The following is a 19071-nucleotide window of genomic DNA, read 5'->3' on the forward strand; positions in this document are numbered from 1 at the left end:
AACATCGACATGGAAGATTCGAAACATGTGGAAATCATTATAAAAGTTGTCGATGTGTTCATCATAGATTTAGTAACTGTCTTATTTTCTTATGTACAGATTTTCATGTCAAATATTTCTTTTTTTCGTATTTTAGTACTAATCAACTGTGAAATATGAATTTCCCTTGGGATAATAAAGTCTTATCTTATCCCTTAGCTTATCTTACCATTTCTTCCTAACCCACTGAGATACCATGCCGCAGTTTAGCATTGCTACCCCACTCAGACACAGCATACAGAACAGGAATACGTCGCTTTATCAACACCAATATAATAAGTAAATCAGAGACCATATGGTCTCTGGTAAAATACAAAATAAAAAGGCCTTCCGCTTTGTAGGCTGACTCCGAGCCGACCCGAATGCCATCTATTTTCTTCCTGATCCTCCTTGATGGGGAGCGCCAGGCAGGGAAACAACAAATGCCATCTTTTAACGTTTGTTCGTTAATGACGCGGCCCGGGATCAAACAACCGAAATTCAGCTCTCCACAATCTGTAAGAATTAGAGATTCGAAATCAAACATGTTCAGTGGACCATGGCATGGTTATAATGGGCTCAACTCCCGAGGCAAGTTTATTGTCAGTTAACTCCCTTGCCTCGGGAAGATGCTCTGCCCTAGGAATCATTGCCCTTTCGACCCTATGGGTCCATCTTGCCTCGTACTGGCGCAGATCTATCATAACTCGGCTGTGCTTAACTTCCAAGCAAAAACGGGGCGGTCGGGTAGCCTAGTGGTTAAAGCGTTCGCTCGTCACGCCGAAGACCGGGGTTCGATTCCCGACATGGGTACAATGTGTGAAGCCCATTTCTGGTGTCCCCCGCCGTGATATTGATGGCATATCGCTAAAAGTGGCGTAAAACCATACTAACTGACACACTCCAAGCAAAAACAGGATATGAATTCAAAACGCTGATCATGCAGAAAGGGTTGTCGAATCATGAGTGCGACAATATTATATTTTACACCACCAATAAACGCACGTTCAACTGTTTTAAAGCAAAATGGAAGTAGATCTCCAGCATGGAGATTAATCCCACTTTGAACCACGTAGTCATCACATCAATTCTCAAGAAAAAGGATGACATTGGGTGAACACGCAAAGCCATGGGAGCCGTGCCAATTTAGACTTGTCAGAGGGGTACACAAAGTATGTGATCTAGACTACCATTTGTCGGACTTTCATTTTTGTGGAAGCCTCGGTGGCTGAGTGGGTTAGATCGATGACTTTGTGTGCTGGCGATTAGGTGCCTCACTCTGGCAGTGTGAGTTCGAATCCCGGACGGGAATCAACCCTAAAAAAGTACGAGAATCTGTACTTTACAAAGAAAGTGTTATCCAAAATATAACATTTGTTACAGATGCCACTGTGGTTTCGAATGTTGTTCAATGTATAGTTATAATATATCATCTTGCATAACGGCAGTTCTTTCAAAAACATAATGAAATATATAAGTAGCATGTAACGCAATGTAAGTAGGGTAAAGGTCCCCTTCGATAGCTTGTTTTGTATTGTTTGTTGTTTAACGCCGCACTCACCAATAATCCAGCTTTGTGGCGGCGGTCTGTAACTAACCAGGCTATCCAGTGATTGACATCATGAGCATCGATCTACGCAACTGAGATACCATTCCATGCAGTCAACCAAGTCACGTGCACTGTGCGTGACCACCCGAGATATATCTGTACAAGTCACAACTTTAACCGTAATGTCTTTATCTGTCTTATCAGACCATTTTGTTTCTTTGTTTGTTGTTTAACGCCGAACTCCGCAATATTCCAACTATATGACGGCGGTCTGTAAATAATCGAGTCTGCACCAGACAATCCAGTGATTGATATCATGAGCATCGATCCACGCAATTGGGATCGATGACATGGATCAACTTAGTCAGCGAGCCTGACCACACGACCCCGTTAGTCGCCTCTTACGGCAAGCATAGTCGCCTTTTAGGGCAAGCATGGGTTGCTGAAGACCTATTCTACCCCGGATCTTCACGGGTCTATCAGACAAGTAATCAATATGATCGATTTTTAAAATTTCGAATTTTAATGCATATTTTCAATGTAGATATGTGTCGTGAATCTAAAGCTATTTGTGTATACGTGCCAATTGCGAGAGGATAAATTGAAAATGAATTCCAGGTCTTATTTAAGTGTAACAAGTACAAGAATTCTAGTTTAAGATCAACATATATTTCTTTCTTGCCTATAAATTTTGATATGTTATTGATTTAATGTTTTCAAATTACAAAATGTGCATATTACCATTTCAGTTGCTACGTATCTTAAACTGATTTTTTAATATCTGATTCAGGAAGACGTAATTTCTGTATATTCACGTGATATTATGGTTAATATCAATTGTACTTCAGGGCAGGTGATCATATTAATGAATAAACCTGCCTGTCTGTCTGTGACCACCCGATCCATTTAGTCGCCTCTTACGACAGCGTGGGTTGCTGGGGGCCTATATTCTTATACCCGAAATCTCCACGGGTGTTCAAAGTTCAGCCTGTGTATATGACTTCCCGAGGCAAAAGAGTTAACTGACTATAAAAGTCCAGTTTCCACCCTTGCCGAACAAGGCTAGTATTATGGAGTTACATTTTGGCTGGACTAACGAGTCTATGCATAGTCCAATCAAAATCGCGCAACGAAATCGAAATCCAGTTCGTTAACTTTCGTGCAGATTTCGGTCGATTGCAAGATTTGCAAAGCATGTGCACCGCCAACTCGTTGCCAACAGATATTTTCCAAATGTTTTCATGTTTTTAATCAAGGTGCTCGCGTGATTTGATGCACTTCGCGATGTAAAACCCGTTTTATCACAATATAGATCTTGATTATCGATCAGATCGTCCTCACTGGGCGCCGCCATTTGGTTTGAAACAAATGCAAGTGATACGAGAGGTGGAATCCGATTGGTCCATAGGAGAGGCTTAGAAGGGACATAACTCGTAATAACCACTGGTGGCGCTACGATCGAGCCCAGGAATTCCAGCCTAGTTCGGCAAGGGTGGAAACTTTTGAAGTCAGTTAACTCTCTTGCCCCGGGAAGATGGTGACTGATGGCGCGCACGGTCACAGGCCTGCACAGCCATGTCCATAAGGCAGATATACAGTGCAGTCCTTATTTCCTCCCCAAATCCAGTTACTCCGTGTGACAAACAAGAACGAACCACCCATGCCGTTGTATTGTGGTAATTTTTTTTTAAATAGAGTTTTTACTTCCCACCGTTTAGATCATTCGATCCCCATGTGAGTCGGCAACACTTAGAATCCATGATGGCAAAGAATCATTTCAGAAAGGCTACACTTGATACTTATTCTCGAATCCCCTTCCTACAATCCCTACGATTTATTGATTATTGATTTATATCTTGTAAGATATAGAGGCAAGTCCCGTTAATCCGACGTGGTTGGTTGCATATGATTATGTCGGATTAACGAGTATGTCGGATAAGCGAAATTAGGTGATTTGTCATGGAAAATCGGACATCTTCACGATAGATAATAACCATGTGTACCTTTTAATGAAATCATTAAAAACGAAATAATTATATTGTTATGTTGTTTATTCATTCATTCCTTAATTTATGGGGGCGGTCGGGTAGCCTAGTGGTTAAAGCGTTCGCTCGTCACGCCGAAGACCCGGGTTCGATTCCCGACATGGGTACAATGTGTGAAGCCCATTTCTGGTGTCCCCCGCCGTGATATTGCTGGAATATTGCTAAAAGCGGCGAAAAACCATACTCACTCACTCACTCACTTAATTTATGATTCATGTCATTTCAAAAATACAACTAATTTTCTTATTTTTACATAACAAAAGAGACATTACTCACATCAACATCAACAACACGCGTTTTTTTTCTAAACAATACTTATTTCCACTTGGTACAGTGCAGGGGGATTGATAACAGGCAGAGCCTATCTAAATATCTCTCCCCAACAAAATTCAAACAAGCAACAGTGGTATAATTATACAGTAGTATAGACTCCGGTTATATGTGGAAAATCAAAGGTAAACAGTTGTTAGATATATATATATATATATATATATATATATATATATATATATATATATATATATATATATATATATATATATATATAAGAGTGCAGGTTTAGACAAATCTTTTGCTCATACAGAAGAAATGATGTACAGAGTCAACGATATTCAGCAGTATTTCATTGTCTAGGCTGACGTTACCAAACAGGACGGTTCGAAGGTCATATCCATTAACATAATAATAGCTTTCAGATCTAATCTCAGTATAATTTGGGCAAGTATATAGGTTATGTAAAGCGCTTTCATTGAAAAAAACACATGAACATTCAGGATTATCGCTAATAAATCTTTCAAGCCAGCACAGGTTCCTCTCTAGGAAACCTATATAAGATGTATTGTAGATCCATGGATTCTGCCCTGGAATCTCCAACCATGAAGGTTGAAATTTATATTCATCCGTTTTCGCCACCATTACCACGACAATGTACTAACGTGCATATTCAGTCAACCGCCACAAGTCACTGAAGCCAAGAGTATGGTTTAATGCTTTAGTGATGTGGCAGTATGTATTGTACGTTTTTTCTCTGATGCTTGTTGGGATTGTTGGGGTTTCAAAATAACTTTTTAACTATTTTGTTTATCTTGTGTTATTATTTACTGATTTCACAATCTTGTTCTGTACATACAGATTTCTGGGTTAACCTCAACTTGGGAATCAACTCGTAAAACATTATTCCAGTTATATCACGGGGTGTCAGCTTGGTATTGAAGAAGACACGGGCCCACATGCACAAAACGATGTTAGCACTACGATGATCGTAACTCTCATACTTTTAACATAGGTTTACAATAGTTGTAACGCTAAGATCGCTTTGTGCAAGTGGGCCCTGAAGATTATTTCAGTTATATCACGGGGTGTCAGCTTGGTATTGAGTGAGTGAGTGAGTGAGTATTGTTTTACGCCGCTTTTAGCAATATTCCAGCAATATCACGGCGGGGGACACCAGAAATGGGCTTCACACATTGTACCAATGTCGGGAATCGAACCCGGGTCTTCGGCGTGACGAGCGAACGCTTTAACCACTCGGCTACCCGACCGCCCCGCTTGGTATTGAAGAAAGACCTGAGTAAAGCAGATCCTAAACGTCTATCATTTTGGCGAAACCCACGAACACGGGTGTTATACAGAGAAAACCTAGAAACATAATCACGGCTATACTGGGATTAGAAGCCACGATCACAGGTTTCTGGCATGCATAAGGGAAGCAACTCTGCACAACGAATTGCGTCGCCTGAAAGACGACTGAGCCATAAAACAGGAAGGGAATGTGTGCATTCAGCAGAACACTAGATCAAATATATAAGAAATGAAAGAGAACAAATAAAGACGACATGATATTTGAACTAATGTATTTCATAACATACACGTTCGATAAAACACACATATAAACAAATCAACCTTCAAATCTTCATTTTCTTGGGATATGCTCGGATTGTAACAAACATGGACACACTGAAACAAGTGACTGCCCGGAGTGGGGTGGGCACCATGTGGAGTCGTCATTATTCTCTCCGTTTTTATTATTGTCGTAGATAGGTATACACAATCTGCAATAATTGGTCTTCCTGAATCTTTTACACAAGTTTCGGGACATCTCGGGGTTCAATGCGCATGCTCGTGGGGTATTCCTTCTTCCTGCGCTCTCGCTCGGTGTCGATGGCCTCGTGGTAGTAGCCATAATAGTCACCCCTTCCTGCACGTGCAGGGGGGACCCACTGGTCAGCTTTGGGCCAGGGGTCTTGGAAGATGTCCCTGTGTGGCATGGAGGGGAGGTTGCGTGTGTAGCCTGAAAGTCTGAGAGCAGGAACACCGGACTGCTTCAAACCAACATCCTTGTGGAGATATCCTGGGGGATATGGATAATATGAAGTTATTAATCGGGCATGTATCCTGGGAAATATACATTTTGATGTGTGATAGATCGAGCATGTGTATTTGTTTGTTGTTTAACGCCGCACTCAGCAATATTCCATCCGTCTGTGAATAGTCGAGTCTGGACCAGACAATCCAGTGATTGACATCAATGTCACATCATGAGCATCAAGCTGCAATTTGGATACGATGATAGGGAAGTCACCCGATCCCGTTAGTCGCCTCTTACGACACACATGCGGGTTGCTGAAGACCACTCCAACCCATGTCTTCACGGGGGTGATCGGGCTTGTGTCCAAGTTTAAATATGCATATGTGATAGTTTGTCCTGGGAAATATACAGTATGCAGTGTCGTAGATCGGCGATGTGTCCTGGAAATAATATGTGCCTGTCTGGACATGTATCCTTGGAAATACGCACAATACAAAGTGAAAGGTGGAACATGAAAATTTGGACATGTGTCCTGGGAAATATTTATATCAAAACGTGATATATGTAGAGAATGTGTCCTGGGAAATATTTATATCAAAACGTGATATATGTAGGGCATGTGACCTGGGAAATATTTATATCAAAACGTGATATATGTAGAGAATGGTGTCCTGGGGAATATTTATATCAAAACGTGATATATTTAGGGCATGTGTTCTTGGAAATATCCATATCAACATATGATACATGTGTAGGGCATGTGTCCTGGGAAATATTCATATCAACATATGATACATATGTAGGGCATGTGTTCTTGGAAATATTCATATCAACATGTGATACATATGTAGGGCATGTGTCCTTGGAAATATTCACATCAACACGTGATACATATGTGGGGCATGTGTCCTGGGAAATATTCATATCAACACGTGATATATGTAGGGAATGTGTCCTGGGAAATATTAATATCAACACGTGATATATGTAGGGAATGTGTCCTGGGAAATATTCACATCAACACGTGATACATATGTGGGGCATGTGTCCTGGGAAATATTCATATCAACACGTGATATATGTAGGGAATGTGTCCTGGGAAATATTAATATCAACACGTGATATATGTAGGGAATGTGTCCTGGGAAATATTCATATCAATACGTGATACATATGTAAGGCATGTGTCGTGGGAAATATTCATATCAACACGTGATACATATGTAGGGCATGTGTTCTTGGAAATATTCATATCAACACGTGATACATATGTAGGGGATGTGTCGTGGGAAATATTCAAATCAACACGTGATACATATGTAGGGTATGTGTCATGGGAATTATTCAAATCAACACGTTATACATATGTAGGGCATCTGTCCTGGGAAATATTCATATCAACACGTGATACATATGTAGGGCATCTGTCCTGGGAAATATTCATATCAACACGTGATACATATATAGGGTATGTGTCATGGGAAATACTCATATCAAAACGTGATATACTAGTATGTAGGGAATGTGTCCTGGGAAATATTCATATCATCACGTAATATATGTGGGGAATGTGTCCTGGGAAATATTAATATCAACACGTGATACATTTGTAAGGCATGTGTCCTGGGACATATTCAAATCAAAACGTGATAGGTAGGGCATTTATCGTGAGAAATATTCATATCAAAACGTGATATACGTAGGGAATGTGTCCTTGGAAATATGTATTTAAGTCAAAACGTGATAGGAAGGGCATATGTTCCAGGAAGAAAATAGTTGGTGCATATTTCCAGATTAATAAACACATATAACATGAGAGCTGTGACGTATGAGGGAGCGCCGAGGCATCTCAAGTTGTAAAACCACGTATCGTCCTAATGTGACGTAATGAATGACATCACATATCACGTGAACTTTCCAATGACTTACCCCCGGGAGTATCTCTCTGACGTGTAAAGGCGACCCACTGGTCTTCGGACTGCATGTCTATGGCGTCTCTCCGTGTTTCCCGGGGCAGGGAGCGGTAGTCATGGTACTTGATCCAGTCTCGCTCCGAGGGGACGTAATACTGCTGGCCCATCCACACGTGCGACTTCCAGTCCCCCGACAAGTAGTTGTTGGATGGGGTGGAGTAGTGCGGTTTCGGCAGCTCGGAACTCATGGCTGAAATAGCTGAAGTAGCACACAGTAAACCCGTGAAGATCCGGGGTAGAATGGGTCTTCAGCAACCCATGCTTGCAGTAAAAGGTGACTGTGCTTGTCGTAAAAAACGACAAACAGGATCGGGTGCATGATTTTTAACGCCGCACTCAGCAATATTCCAGCAAAAGGGCGGCGGCGGGTAAATAATCGAGTCTGGACCAGACAATCCAGTGATTGACATCATGAGCATCGATCCACGCAATTGGGATACGATGCATCAACCATGACCACCCGATCCCCTTTGTCGCCTCTTACGACTTTACCTTACGTTACGACCAGCAAAGGTTTCTGGTGACCTTCTCTAACCTGGTTGGTTGGTTGGTTTGTTGCTTAACGCCGCACTCAGCAATATTCCAGCTATATGACGGCGGTCTGTAAATAATCGAGTCTGGACCAGACAATCCAGTGATTGACATCATGAGCATCGATGCACGCTATTGGGATAAATGGCATGCATCAACCAAGTCAGCGAGCCTGACCACCCGATCCCGTTAGTCGCCTTTTACGACAAGCATAGTCGCCCTTTACGGCAAGCATGGGTTGCTGAAGACCTATTCTACCCCGGATCTTCACCGGTCTTCTCTAACCTGGACTCCCCACCAGTCGGGTATATGGTGTCTGCTGTGCTCTTTCTATTTGATTAAGAAGTCCGATTCTTTTTCGGAAATTGTAATTCTCATATGCCTAATTCTGTCCGATATGGGGCATCTGATGTTCCTAAATGTGTCGGATAGGGTTATCATATAATCTAGGGCTCCGTTCCACAAGACGATCGTAACTCCCACAATTTAGCATAGACGTACGACAATCATAGCGCTAAGATCACTCTGTGAACTGGGCCGTGCATCCATAGGGTGTTTGTTTGTTGTTTAACCCCGCAGTCAGCAATATTCCAGCTGCATGATGGCGGTCTGGTGTTATAGGATGTGTCAGGTCGGCGTGCACGATCTGCGATGTGGACCAGTAAACTAGATGCCTACTACGCGGAAATGCGTGCACCTACTATTTACAGAGATGCAGGATAAGCTGAGTACTAGTATTTGCGTTAAATACCCAAACCAAAACCCAATCACTTTCAATTAACTTGTGTACAGAAACGCTATCATTAAATGAAAAACTCAAATGTATATACGTATAAAAACAGCACGCGTAAATACCCAATAAAGTTTTCTCATCATGCGTACAAAGGAGCTAATTTCCGAAAAACAATTACAATGTACGAGCTAATTTACTTTCCGAGTCAAACCTATATTTAGAACCGTCATATACATCTAAAACATTTCATTTTTTTTAAAATCTCAAAATGTTTACTCATTTTGGGAAAACCCAATAGAGTGATGAATAGATAAGTGAAAATATATTGGTTACCCAATGAAAAATGTAATAACCCAATTAAAATAGAAACCTTTGAGTAAAAACTCAATTGCTCGAAAAGTTATCTGGAGGTCTGCATTTAGACACATGTTAAATACAGACTAAACACCCAGCCGCTTCACTCATTTCACCGCCGCATGTTGATATAGCTACCCATTTTTATCCTTTTATTTCATGTAGATCATTGGGCAATTGACTTGAACTGAGGTACGTACTGATCTGAGCAAAGGTGACCTTTAAAGTCTAATACTTACATCCCAAGAAAAATAGTCATGTTTCTCATCACTCTCTCAGAAAGCCTAGAAGGTAGGAGTTGTAATTGTATATTTATTACGAATTCCCAACTAAACCAAAATAAATTCACAGTTGTACTTATTATACAAAAATGTAGAAAAATAATTCAAAACTATTAGGGTTAGGCCGATTTTCAAGACCGGTCGTTGATGCGAAACAAGAAAGAATTTTGGTAGCCTAAATCACCGCATAAATAGTTATAAGTGCAGTTGAACTTCACATCGCGGTTTGCACATTTTGGTACGCTGAACATATTAAACAAGCCCGATGGAGTTATGTCCCTTGGAAGACGTTGCTCGCGCATCTACCATGTCTGTACGATAGATTTATTGATTATGAAGTAAAAAGGTACAAAACTGAATATAATCAAAATATATTTCACTTGACTTTAAAAAAATCGAACATGAAAGCACAAAATGATCATGTAAATATATATATACATTCAAATCAATAATGTGTGAACATTTATATGTAGACCGATCTATGCTGTTTTTATTTAGGTATAATTATAAAGAGTTTTGAATCATTAATGAAATAAGTGAAATATTGAAATTACCTTGACGAGTCAACTACGGACCACAGAGACCATAAGACACACAAACCGTTTGTTTATACTTGCTCTGTTTCTCTACTAGGTGGCGTCTTCGAGCACCTGGTTGTTGCTACGATACGGTAAACAAGATGGCTGTCTAGTATTTCAGGAAGTGGCCAGAGAAAGTATTGACAGCGAAGAGTTTAACGTGAGATGTGTTTGTCTTTGCTGTAAACTGTAATTTTAATCAAATTGACCATGTAAAACCAAGCTGTTACTTAAATTCAGTTAATGTTGTAAATATTAGTTTTTATTAGATAATAAATTCCTGATCATGCATCTCAACAATAACAATGTTAGCTATTGTATTAGAAGTGTTATTATTTGATTTAAGATATTATTTCTATCACTATATCGAAATACAAAATTAATTATTCTGCATGTGCTTAGATAAAAATTTCCAATCTAGACCTGCTTAATTTCATTTGAACTTGTCTGATCAATTAGATCTTTAATGTTTACAATCAAATTTTCGGCCTTTTTATTTTCCAACTTAACCATGATAATCTTTATGTAAACATGGTAAACAGCCCTAAATTATTACTTTAGTATCAAACTTATAAATTTGTATCAATGTTAAAGATTTATTGATACATTGATATTGTGATTTATAATGACATCCTTATATTGTATATCTATAGTATTGGGTATCTAACACTGATTACCTTAAATACACACATTTAGAGACAATGTTTCACTTTCAGTTTCGAAGAAGATGCTAACATATATCTACACCGAGAGTGAAAATAGGCACAAATAGAGTTATATATATGGTTCCCTTTAGAATCCTTTATCATTAGGTTGACCCTTTAAGTTTTAGATGTGAATGTCAATACCAGTATATCAGTTACGTTCTATACCAATATGTACACGGGTCCTTCTTATTTTAAACTGGGGAAGACTCATAAAGGTTTCACAGTACTTTCAGATTCTGTACACTGTAAATCATGAAATTAATGCAAGCCTAATGTAAATCCAAAAAATGTAAGTCCCTTGCTTCCGTAAAGTGACACATTTTTATCTTGACATATTGGAGTTTATTGTCATGTCTGGCTCCCTGCACATGGGCAGAAACAACGATATGATTGCATATTTTCATATTACATTTTAGGTTAGGGATTGTCATTTGCATTGATTTGGGGACACATTCATTTCATGATTTACAGTATGATACTGACAGGGTGAAATGTGTAATGTTTTCTGGCAACTATTTCAGATCAAGCTTCCAGTATGTCTCGTGGTTCTTCGCGGGGTGAGCTGGAGACGGGGAAGGGGACCACATTATCCGAACGTGGTCCATACAACAGTGTCCCTGTAGACAACTATCCCAGCGGGGACGGGAAGTCGTATGTGTATGAGGGATCTGGGTATTACGTCCCATCAGAAAGAAGATGGGTGAAATACCATGAGTACAGGTCTATACCCCCCCAGACTCGCCGAGACGCCATCCTGTTTGATTCTGAGGAGCAGTGGAGAAAATATCAGCGTCAACGAGACAGCCGCTCTTGCCCTGGTGGTGAGAATGTTTTCTACATATAGATTTATAACTATATAAATACCATCCTCCTGACATCATTGATTATCTAGTTGATTATTTACACCTTGAAAATGTGAGTGAGTTTGGTTTAACGCAACCTTGAACAGTATTCCAGTTAAATCAGGGCGTCTGCTTAGTTTTGGAAAGCCCAAAGTGCATGTTTCAGATATTTACCACTTTGGTGAAACCCTCAAGCACGGGTTTGGTGCAGACAAACCTTGAGACATAATCAGGGCTAATCAGAATTTTACCCCACGATCACAGATTTCTGGCATGTCTGAGGGAAGTAACTCTGCACAGCGAATAATGATGCGTCAGACAGCTGGGTTTGTTTGTTTGTTGTTTTAATGCCATGCTTTGCTATGTTCCAGCTATATGACAGTGGTCTGTTGTTTAATGCTGCGCTTTGCAATGTTCCAGCTATAGGACTGCGGTCTGTAAATAATCAAGTCTGGACTGGACAATCCAGTGACTGACATCATGAGCATCGATCCACACAATTGGGATGCGATGACATGCGTCGATCCCATATGTCGCCGCTTACGACAAGAATGGGTTGCTTAGACAACTGGGCTCCAATGCCCCCAATAATGAAATGGATAAACAACACACTTGATAATTGAGAATGCTTTCCTCTTGGTGGATAATCACTTGATTGTCCGGTCCAGACTTGATTATTTACAGACCGCCGTCAAATAGCTGGAATATTGCTGAGTGCGGCGTTAAACAACAAACCAACCACCCTCCTGTTAGTGAGATTGGTTACTTTACAAATTAGACAAATATTAAAATAATTTAACCCCAGTTTCATGTCATCTAATCACTCGTACAATATCCTTACAGGAATAACATTCACAGGACTTCCAGAGGTCCGCTCAACGACGCCATTATCTGCTCTGCTGCCATATCAGCGCAGCGCTTGGACGAAGCCGTGGGCTGGGTCAGGGTTCTTTGTGGCTCCGACAGACAAGTGGATTCATGAACACACCGGCCCCGGGATACCCTCCGACTCCTACCTGTTCTACAATGAAGAAGACTGGATCAAGTTCCGCTACCAAGTGGAAAACCCAGCCATGAAAAAAACTTGATTTGATCTTGATCGTATATCAGGGTTTCGAGGTCCTTTTATTATCCAGCACTGACATTGACAGAAATTTTGTCATTCAAAATGTCAATGTTGTTTTACGAATTTGGTTGTGATATAGAAGAATGTTAACAATTCACAAAAGTGTCCTAAGATATTTTGTCTGTGGGGGTACCCCCCAGTACCTGGTAGTAAATTTGGACTTATCAAAGCCCTAATACATACCTCCAAGATACCAGCTGTATATGTCACTGTAGAACCTACCTGCTAGTGCAAATATTGCGAGATCATGGATATTGCTGGTATTAATTTTCCTATTGATAAGCAAATCTAGATATGTATGCAAGTAGACAGTGTAAATATCGAATTGTACAAAATAAATTGATGCTGCACTTGAAACAAATGAGATGTGTATTTCTTTGTTTAGGACGAAGCAGGATCAGAAAAAAATATTTCCTTTGCTTTCCGGTGTTTATGAGCCAAGAGCAGGAAGCACTGCTGATTACTAAAACATGCTGCTTAAAAGAAGTAAAAGAACACCCGATTCTTTCATATTACTGTATCATTACATGGAGTGACAGACTATAGTCAAATGAAACAATCTGGTGTTCTTCAACTTCTTATGTGTAGTTTATTGGAATAAAGAAAAATGAAGCACTATAGTAACAATTAGTTTTCAAAATGTCTATTTTCACATATTTTTCTCATTATACCCCCGACCTTTTAGGTCCGTCCGTCCGAAAACTTTGTCCGCTGGATTTCTCTTAAACTATTCAGTGGATTCATCTCAACCTTGTCACATATAATCTGTGTCATATGGAGGGGTGTAGTCAAAAGAAAAAAATGTTTTTATTAATTTTCCATTTTTTAATGAATTTTTCAAACCTTAACCCTATCCATTATTTAATTTGAAACTACTGACACACTAGGCGGGTCGGGGGTATTAGTGAGCCACGCTCACTTTTGCCCTTGTTCATAAAGATTTATGGTAACTTAGCTTGTAGTCTACTTATAAAAGCAGTTTTCCTGTCATGCTTCAGGCCTTGGCTTACCTCCCTTCATGACAATGTGGAGCTCATTCTCAAGAGTTCCTTACTGTGGTACAGTACTGTTCAACAAACTCCATGCCTCTTTCAATGTTCCCGGGGGGATTCAGCGTAAGAATATAGGTCCCCAGCAACCTGTGCTGGTAGTAGGAGGTGGCTAAATGGATCGGATGGTCATTCTAGGTGACTTGACTGATGCATGTATCGTTTCTCAGTTGCGTTATTGATACACATGATATCAATCACTGGATTGTCTGGTCGATCAGACTCGATTATTTACAGACCGCCGTCATATAGCTGGAAAATTGTTGAGTGTGGTGTTAAACAACAAACAAACAAACAAAAACAATTGTGGGATCGACCTGAGTTTGATTCCTTTCATGGGTACAATGTGTGAAACCCATTTCTGGTTTCCTTGCCGTCGTATTGCTGGAATAATTTGAAAAGCGTTGTAAAACCATATTACTCACACATTCAAAAAGAAAAAAATCATCTAACCCTCCTCACTAAGGGGGGAGTCAATATTGAGGTGAGGTGAAATTGGGTTCAACGTCGTGTCCAAGATTATTGCACTTATATAGCGACAAACATGCACGTGTGAGAGAGAGAGAGAGAGAGAGAGAGAGTCGGACTGATGCTGATTCATAGTGCTAGCACAATGAGATACCATGCCGCAGTTTAACATGAATACCCCACTCAGACACAGTATACTGACTCCGAACTGACAAGTCCTTGTATTAGTCCCTTAATGTCGAGTGCCAGGCAGGTTAACAACAAGTACCATCTTTTAACGTCTTTTGGTATGACGCATTGGGGATCGAACCCCGGATTCCCCCACTCTTCAGGCGGATGCTCTACCACTTGACCACAGGGACAGTCGAGTTAATAATAAGAAGAGAATAATATTTTATAAATGATGCATTTATTATCACCTGAAAAAATACATGATGGAATGTAAAGATTGGAAGCCAGTGCCCTTCATCTGATGCCAGACATGGACAACTCCTGTATCCCACAGTTGCCATGGTAATAGGGCCATGGCAGAACGGCATGATATAAGTTGTTATACCTTGGTAAAAACAGTGGTAACACTGTGATAAAACGTTATCACCGAGGCAGGTATATCAAGAGAAAGCCACTTTAACTTGTATTATCTTTCATTAACATTGATCTAATTTTTGAAGGTTGAAAAAATGTGAAAGTTCCATTAGGATGAATAAATCTCATTCACACTTACAAATATGTTTTATTTGAATAATTGCTTTTTGCCGGATTTGATATGTTATTCAGTAGAACACAACAGCTAATGATAACACTAAATGAAATGTGTTATCTTGCAACGAATAACTTATGGCAAAAAGACGACACGATGACAATAATCGAGATCAGGAGGCAGGCATTTCACACCTTTTCAAAATGGAGTCATTTCCAAACATCGATGTCTATATTGAAAGTAAACCATGGCCGACAGGATGAAACTATCTGTGTACGATGATGTTGACTGTTGCAGCAGCAATTTCCCACAAGACTTCTCGCAAAGTCTCCCTGTGAGCAACACCAGTCAATCATCACAGTACAGCAGCCCTAACACTCCACATCTTCACAAGGTGACAGGTCATGACACACTATCACAAACACCATCCATTCGTGACCAACTCGTGTTATTCCAGGACAAGCCGAATAGCGACTCGTGCCCCTCTCGTGGGCATTTTTACGACCGGGTTCCGCCTAAGCGCAAGGGGGCATAGCTAAAAGAATTGTCACCTCGTTGCGTAATGATTCACGTATATTTCCCCATGTATTATATAATTTCGGATGCAATTTAAAGCAGATGGTGACATGCGGTATTATACAGCATGATTGAACACATATAAGAGTGTTTAGATGCAAGACATATGTAAAATCAAACATTATTCCTGAGGGATTCTTAGACCGAAGAACTTGAAATCATACAAGCATTTTGATTGGTTGGTCATATTTTTGTACATAACATTCATTGATAGGGGGACGAGTCTTCTTGCATGTTACGGAAAGGGGCGAGTGGTGACGAATGAAATACCACAATACACATATACAAACATCCTTTATTGTATAACCCTCAATCAACACTACTGTAGTTGTATCAGACACACATTATCAAGTAACCATTCATTCATTATCGCATGTACAGCAAGCCAAGTGTGTAAGAATTCACTCGATGTCTCCCTAAAACTGTACAGGACACTCACAGGGGTGCCATTTTGTTAAGCTTTTCACAGAATATTACACCTTAAGTCACAAAGAATGATCATGATATCCATAATTGTAGGCACATGTTGGCAGACATCTTAAGTTTCTAGAGAAAGTGTCCAAGAAACAGTCAATCCTATAGGTAACACAATACAGACTACAAATACCACTCATACAAATTTAGAGAATGAACTACAAGCTACGTGCAATATTTGTCCTCAGTGAATTATTTTGTCAGTCTTGGCAAGGATCTCTGGATACTAATTCTCAAGGGACACGATTCCTAACAGGAAGGAAAAACCATGAACATAAAACAAAAAGACAAAAAAAACTTTGAAAATAAAATTATCCCAACCTTACTGATCCACATTCCATATACATCAAACAGTATTATATTATTTGCTTGGACAAGACCATTTGTTTAAGTACACATTTGTTACACACAAGACCCTGTTAAACCATGAAACACGCAACAAAGACCACAAAGGGTTAATAGCCTGCTATTTCTCTGTACAAGAAGGAAAAAACACCCATAGTAAGGCTTAAAAAAAGAAAAAGAATTGCTTCTCAGGCAATGGCTTTTGAAAATATAGTGCGGGCGGGTCGGGTGGTGTCTTTTTTCTTCTTTTTTTTTGTTGTTGTTCAAACTAGTATGTAACCAAATAAACAATTGAGTACTATCAACCTGGTAAAAGGCCTCCCTCCATAAATGTATTCCTTTAGCAAAAAACTGAAATACAGGATTTAAGGATTTTTGTGGGTTTTTTTAAAAATCGAAATAAAATCAAAAAGTTGCACACATTATGATGATGTGGGTGGTGCCTGAGAACCAAGACTATTATTTTTTTTTATCCTAACATAATCATATTATAATATAATAAACTGACAGCCATGTTGTTTTTTGGCTATCCATCTCCTCTGACAAACCAATATTATTGAACATGATGATGCTGTGATGTAGGTGACAAGAATGAAAACATTACATGAATTTTGCAAAGACACACCCACTCACAAACACTGACACTGTCTCGGGTGACCGGTATGTATGTCACTGTAACCCCCCTTGATGCTAGGGTTAGAGTGGTCTCCCTTTACGGCATGTGGCGCCCAGAGAAGGGGATCCTGATGCTGCCCTTGTTGCACGTCCCTGATGACGAGTCACAGGTGTAGCCATTGGGACAGCAGTGGACCTTGTCTGCACAGCACACGGCCTGTAACATTGTGCACAAGATGAACATATAAATATCCCAACTTCATCAAGATCAGACCCGTGAAGATCCCGGGTAGAATGCTTGCTGTAAAAGGCGACTATGCTTATCATAAGAGCTGAGTAACGGGATCGGATGTGATAGCAATGCAGAAGGGTTCGTTGAATTATGAATGCGCCACCATTCATAAAAGTTTCAAGTAAACAACATGGAAGTAGATGTTTTGCTAGAAAAAGAACACAACACTGTACTGCCCAACTGCCTCTGTCAAAGTGGAGGCTGAACTACTGAATATCGGTTAATGCAACTTATCTCACCTTACATTAAAACACTAGCTTCTAATAGGGCTGGGACGAGTCCACATTTTGTACCTGGGTCCCCATCACCCTATTACCCTACCCTACCCTACCCGGGTACCTGCTGTAGATATTTAGAGATAGGTACAAACTGTCTGATTTGGAAAAGTTTGACCGAAGCCCTGGCAAAATGTATTAAAATACATGTGTAAAACTGGTCTGGTCATGCATACATTGAAGTTTACTGCATGAAGTTTTATCTTTATTCAAACATATAAAAGTCAGAAGGAATGGGTGCATAGTCAGAAAGAAATGGGAACATTAGTGACTTGTAGCGTAACCGTAGAGTTACAGATAATTTTTGCCATTAAACAATATATCACGTGACTAATCACAGGTAGTGCTGTGGGTACCCGAGTCCTACTCAGGACCCTACTGACCTGAGTACCCGAGTTACCCATCTCAGCTCTAGCTTCTACAGTGATTAGTTAAGGACTTGCAATTATTTTCCATGTTGCCTGCTCATTTAGCCCACTCTTATACCCTGCTGACAGATCATCCAGAACACACCTTATAATGTAATACACCATGTTGCATGATGTAAAAAGCAATAGGGAGTGAGTGAGTGAGTTGGGTTTAACGCCGCTTTTAACAGCATTCCAGTTATATCACGGCGTGTCAGCTTAGTGTGGGAGGAAAGGCCGAAGTGATCCAGGTCTTAGACGTTTACCGTTTCGGTGAAACCCACGAGCACGGGTGTGGTGCTGACAAACCTAGAAACATATTGGGGCGAATCGGGATTCGAACCCACAATCATAGGTTTCTGGAGAGCTCAAGGGACGCAACTCTGCACAGCGAATCGCGGTGCCTTAGACGACTGGGCCACCGTGCCCCCTAAAAAGCAATAAGGATAAGGACTCCAGTATTATAATGTCGCGAGAAAACGTGGCCCGGGTGTCTGGCTCGGTTGATAGATAGGGTGTCACTAAATCCAGAAGGTGGAAATCCATTGCTTAAATCACTAGATTATCTGGTCCAGGCTTGATTATTTATAGGCCAATCTGGATGACGTTTTTTTTTATGTACACATTGATTTTACAAAAGATCATGTTAACTCATGACATATGCAACAAAGACCACATATTGCTGATAATTACCCATAGGGTCAGAAATAACAGAGTTCATAAAAATCATATGTGCACAAGTGCAAATATCACTACTCGAGCATCAGTCTATTTCCATCATCCGGACGGCATTGTTGACGGCATCCGAATGTTATTGTGTCGTAA

At 40.2% G+C, this 19071-nt stretch overlaps 3 protein-coding genes across 3 annotated transcripts in view; 1 reads left to right on the forward strand and 2 right to left on the reverse strand.

Moving 5' to 3' along the window:
- Positions 1 to 5448: 5448 nt before the first annotated feature.
- On the reverse strand, positions 5449 to 10452 carry LOC124135085. Its single transcript, XM_046500286.2, has 3 exons — positions 10347 to 10452; positions 7850 to 8092; positions 5449 to 5962 (listed from the first exon to the last, which is right to left on the reverse strand). Exons 2-3 carry the CDS (start codon positions 8079 to 8081, stop codon positions 5691 to 5693), a joined length of 504 nt encoding a protein of 167 aa, XP_046356242.1. The 5' UTR covers positions 8082 to 8092; positions 10347 to 10452; the 3' UTR covers positions 5449 to 5690.
- Positions 10426 to 13406, forward strand: LOC124135082. Its single transcript, XM_046500282.2, has 3 exons — positions 10426 to 10530; positions 11599 to 11898; positions 12763 to 13406. Exons 2-3 carry the CDS (start codon positions 11613 to 11615, stop codon positions 13005 to 13007), a joined length of 531 nt encoding a protein of 176 aa, XP_046356238.1. The 5' UTR covers positions 10426 to 10530; positions 11599 to 11612; the 3' UTR covers positions 13008 to 13406.
- A 1548-nt stretch (positions 13407 to 14954) lies between these two features.
- The window catches only part of LOC124135118, a 90838-nt gene continuing 86721 nt past the window's right edge, over positions 14955 to 19071 (reverse strand). The window contains exon 40 of the mRNA XM_048389482.1: positions 14955 to 17489. Within this exon, the coding sequence (XP_048245439.1) occupies positions 17370 to 17489 (120 nt within the window). The 3' untranslated portion in view covers positions 14955 to 17369. The remainder of the gene's footprint in view (positions 17490 to 19071) is intronic.

This window comes from Haliotis rufescens, unplaced genomic scaffold, assembly GCF_023055435.1.
Source record: "Haliotis rufescens isolate VD_foot unplaced genomic scaffold, xgHalRufe1.0.p SCAF_10, whole genome shotgun sequence".
NCBI lineage: Eukaryota > Metazoa > Mollusca > Gastropoda > Lepetellida > Haliotidae > Haliotis > Haliotis rufescens.

Coding starts and splice junctions, on each gene's coding strand:
- LOC124135082 (XM_046500282.2), top strand. CDS start 11,613: ATGTCTCGTGGTTCTTCGCGGGGTGAGCTGGAGACGGGGAAGGGGACC. Junction 11,899..12,762: donor CAGCCGCTCTTGCCCTGGTG/GTGAGAATGTTT, acceptor ATATCCTTACAG/GAATAACATTCACAGGACTT.
- LOC124135085 (XM_046500286.2), bottom strand. CDS start 8,081: ATGAGTTCCGAGCTGCCGAAACCGCACTACTCCACCCCATCCAACAAC. Junction 5,963..7,849: donor TCAGAGAGATACTCCCGGGG/GTAAGTCATTGG, acceptor CATATCCCCCAG/GATATCTCCACAAGGATGTT.